This window comes from Suncus etruscus, chromosome 11 (assembly GCF_024139225.1).
Source record: "Suncus etruscus isolate mSunEtr1 chromosome 11, mSunEtr1.pri.cur, whole genome shotgun sequence".
Classification (NCBI taxonomy): Eukaryota; Metazoa; Chordata; class Mammalia; order Eulipotyphla; family Soricidae; genus Suncus; species Suncus etruscus.
Window position 1 is genome coordinate 49,129,395 of NC_064858.1, and position 4,509 is coordinate 49,133,903.

General features: G+C 41.0%; 1 protein-coding gene across 1 annotated transcript; it reads left to right on the top strand.

The window, feature by feature from the left end:
- Window positions 1-359: 359 nt before the first annotated feature.
- On the top strand, window positions 360-2,250 carry LOC126022072 (28S ribosomal protein S35, mitochondrial-like). The gene is made up of 2 exons (XM_049782935.1): window positions 360-407; window positions 1,669-2,250. Exons 1-2 carry the CDS (start codon window positions 360-362, stop codon window positions 2,176-2,178), a joined length of 558 nt encoding a protein of 185 aa, XP_049638892.1. The 3' UTR covers window positions 2,179-2,250.
- Window positions 2,251-4,509: the final 2,259 nt, after the last annotated feature.

The window sequence follows — 4,509 nt, forward strand, 5'->3', positions numbered from 1 at the left end:
GGATAGATCTGGGTTCAGTTCCCAGCTCTCAATTCCCCAGTTCCAATTCTACCAGGAGCTATTTCTGAGCACGGAGCCAGGAATAATCCCTGAACACCACCAAGTGTGGCTTAAAAACACAACAACAACAACAACAACAACAAAAATAACTCATGAGACTATGTCAGACTTAATGTCTTCAATGCAATACTATGCAGCTGTAAGAAAAGATAAAATTTTGCAATTCGCTGCAAGTTGGCTGGAACTGGATAGTATCAAGTTAAACAAAAAAAGTCAGTGAAGAAGGACAAAACCCTATGTTCTCACTCATCTGGAATATAGAGGAACAAAGGAACAGTACAAAGGAACAATATCGAAAGATGACAGTCATAGATTACAAAACAGACTACCAAACAGTAGGAGAAGAGGTGATAAAGAGGCAAATTAAAAGTGGCATAAGGATATAGGCCAAGGGTCTTGGGCTCTTTGGTGATGTTGAGGTACAGTAACCATGTACATCAAAACCACAAACTTTAACAATACTGTAAACATGTTACTTAAAGACCACAATATTTCCCATAGTATTTAGAACATGATTTCAACTCCTGATGCTAGCCTGGCAATCAAACCTCCTTCTATAAGAGGGCAATTAGAATAGTGCCAGAGCTACTGGTCAGTCTTGTATTTCCTGCATCATTGCCCCAGCATTGCCCCCTTCCAGCATTTTACTTTAGTCACAACATTCTCCTTCCTTCCCTCAACACACAGTTTATCTTTGGGATTTTGCATTATAAATAGAAGTGTTTCAGATTTCACCCAACTCCATTTTTAGCTAACTCTTTTTTAGCTTTCAGCTAAAATAACATCTTAGAGATGACCTTAACCAGAGTGACCTCCTATTGGGTCTTGCATCTGATCACAAAATTTGAATTAATAGAACTCACCAGTATCAGAAGCTTTATCATCTTCTCCTTTTAGTGCTAATTTGTTGGGGGTATAGGTGATGTGGTTTTCACTGCTACATTCTCAAAGTTTAGGAGCATGCAGAAAGTACTCCTATATACTCATGGACAGAAAGAAGGAAGGCAGGAAGGAATAGTGAAAAGCAGTGTCAGTATTCTGTCCCAGGATGAATTTCTTTCAGAACTACTTTTAACTATCTCCTATATTTTTAGCTTTTCCAGATGATTTCTAGTTGTGCTATTTTGATCTAACTTAAGACTGATGCCTGAATCCTCAAAGATGCTGAGTTTGAGATGAGTTGAGTTATGATAGAATGGAATGGGAAAGACTCACCAACACATTCTTCTGATCCCACCTGCACACCTGAAAGTGAACATTCCAGCACAATTGGTTCTCCTCAGCAGAGTTAAATATTTTGATGAAAGGAAACATATTTCATAATATCCTTTCCCACCAAAGTTCCATGATATTTAGGAAATCGCTGTTGAATAAATAGCTTTATGCCAAACTTAACGCTGGGGTGAAATTAATCTTGACATCAGGCCATTGAATCCTCATTCTTTAAAAATTATTAGCACTAAACTTGTATCTAAACTTATGAGGAAGAAAGGTACAAGCTACCAAAGCCTGAAGCAATAGAAGGCAAAAGGCAACTTAAGGAAATGATTCGGTGGAGGGAAAAAGAAAGATCTTTTTCTTGGCCTGCCTTGTATAATCAAACTACAGATTCACAAGAAGAAAACACCCCCGTCCATTCGGAACCCCAAAGCGCGTGTGGTCACCTTGAGGGTTAAACTTTCCAGTTTGAATTTGGATGATCATGCAAAGAAAAAATTAATCAAACTTGTCGGAGACCGGTACTGCAAGACCACAGATTTGCTTACTATCAGGGCAGACAGGTGTCCCTTAAAGAGACAGAATAGTGATTATGCAATGTATTTACTAACAGTTCTGTACCACGAATCTTGGAAAACGGAAGAATGGGAGCAGAGTAAGACTGAGGCTGACATGGAGGAGTACATGTGGGAGAACAGCCCATCTGAGAGAAGCATTGTGGACACTCTCCTCCGGATGAGGCCGACTGACAAGGGCCCGCACACCCGGAAAGAGCTCCTGGACTCCCCTGAAGTGGGCGAATATAGACGGTGTGTCGTCAGTCTGAAGAACCAGGGCGACAGTGAGCAGGCTCTCTTGCAGTACAAAGAATCAGTGAAGAGACTCTTGAGTTTGACGTGACGTTTGCTGAGAAATCGCTGTCATCCACTTAATATAAAGTTGAAATTATTACTGAAAAAAAAAAGAAGAAAACACCCCCAGTGAATATAGTGTAAGTTTGACAAGACATAGAGCCTTCATAAGGAAACTATGAGCCCACAGAGTGGACTTGGATTGGATTTACCCTGTTAATTACCTATAAATGTACCTGTAAATTACCCTTTAAATTTACCCTGGATTGGATTAAACTGCATTAGATTTACTCTGTAGTACAAGGTAAGTACTCCCAGCTTGGTGCTCAGGGCTGGTTTCCCCCATACCACTTGATTTGGGCTTTTGGACTTTGGTGTGTGTGTGTCTGTGTGTGTGTGTGTGTCTGTGTGTGTGTGTGTGTGTGTGTGTGTGTGTGTGTGTGTGTAGGAGGAAGTAAATACATTAAATTTTTTATTGAAGTAATATTGGTTTATAACATTATACCAGTTTCAGGTGGGTGCCCAGTGGTCTCAGGTGCATTGATGGTGGTAAAAATGATAGAACTAAATATCCAAGTCAAAAGCAACAATCAAGAAGCCCAGATTTTAACAATCTTTTTTTTGGGGGGGAGGGATTTTGGGTCTCAGAAATCGCTCCTGACAGGCTCTGGGGACTATATTGTGTGCTGGGAATCAAACCACCATCTGTCCCTGGGTTCGCCTCGTGCAAGGCAAATGCCCTAGCACTATGCTATCTCTCTCTCTGGCCCGACTTTAACAATCTTTTTTTTTTTTTTTTTTTTTTGGTTTTTGGGCCACACCCCGTGTTGCTCAGGGGTTACTCCTGGCTGTCTGCTCAGAAATAGCTCCTGGCAGGCACGGGGGACCATATGGGACACCGGGATTCGAACCAACCACCTTTGGTCCTGGATCTGCTGCTTGCAAGGCAAACACCGCTGTGCTATCTCTCTGGGCCCTAACTTTAACAATCTTAACTTAAAATGGGCTGTTATACTGGCAGGCAGGGTTGGGGTGGGGGAGGGGGACGGGAGTGGTGGTGATATGGGATGCAACTGGGGAACATTGGTGGAGGGAAGTTGACACTGGTGGGATTGGCCCTGATCCATTATATATCTGAAACCCAACTATGAAGGACTTCATAAATCACAATGGTTTCAATAAAATAAAATTCAAAACAAAAGAAAAAGTTTTCAGCTAAAACACTGGAACCAGATACTTAGTATCTCTTTTTTGAACCCTATTTAATATTATTGAAAAATATAGGTATTCCATATATTCCACAAAGAATTGTTTAGTTTTTTTTTTTTTTTTGGCCACACCCTGTGAGGCTCAGGGGTTACTCCTGGCTATGCGCTCAGAAGTTGCTCCTGGCTTCTTGGGGGACCATATGGGACGCCGGGGGATCGAACCGCGGTCCGTCCTAGGTTAGCGCAGGCAAGGCAGGCACCTTACCTCCAGCGCCACCACCCGGCCCCGAATTGTTTAGTTTTAATCTAAAACTTTTCTGTAATTTTCTTTATGTATGTTTCTGTATATATGTGTACCAGTTTTTCATCTGTTCACTATAGGCTTTTCATAAAAAAAATGTTGACTGTCACACAAAACCTTTACTAAAGTATCAAATAAAGTTTTTGGTTCTGCTTTTCAAAAAAATTATAATAAGCTTCAATGTCTTCGTTTTCTAGTTTATAACACCCTTCCTTCCACTGATACTTTCTCTATATTAAAGGATCTCTCTGCAATGCCAGCGTGATAGTACAACAGGTCGGGAGCTTGTCTTGTATTGCCTTGCATGCAGCCAACCCAAGTTTAATCCCTCTCATCCCGTATGGTCTCCTAAGCAATACCAGGAGTAATTCCTTAGTAGAGAGCCAGGAGTTACCCCCTGATCATCGTTGGGTGTGGCTCCACACAAAACAAAGTACTCAACTTGTTAAGGTTCCATCTTCCTTTCAGTGTTTCCTGGTCTGAATGAACCTCAGTAGGGATGTTTCTCAAAGCTGATCTCTCATCTGACCCCAAGTTGGCAGCAAAGTTCGAGCAGTTTCTTTATGGGAAAGAAGAGAGATGATGCAAGGATATCTTCCCTCACAGAAGAAGATAGTTTTAATTTGTACAAATTTCCGGTGAGTTTGATTCCAATGGTCTCACTCTGTTCCCGCACAGAAAAGAAGCATGCCAAAGCCTGAGAGAAATAAATTGTTACAATTTGCATGTTAGTTGGCTTCCAGTAAACTTGGCTCCTGAGTCTTTTAAATGTCAAGGATTTTAGCATTAAAACACTTAGCTTTCAACACTTAACGGTAATGTTTTTGTTTTGTAATTTAACTAGAATTCTTTGGTTCTTTGGCTGAAGTCT

Coding starts and splice junctions, on each gene's coding strand:
- LOC126022072 (XM_049782935.1), top strand. CDS start 360: ATGACAGTCATAGATTACAAAACAGACTACCAAACAGTAGGAGAAGAG. Junction 408..1,668: donor ACCAAACAGTAGGAGAAGAG/GTGATAAAGAGG, acceptor ATCAAACTACAG/ATTCACAAGAAGAAAACACC.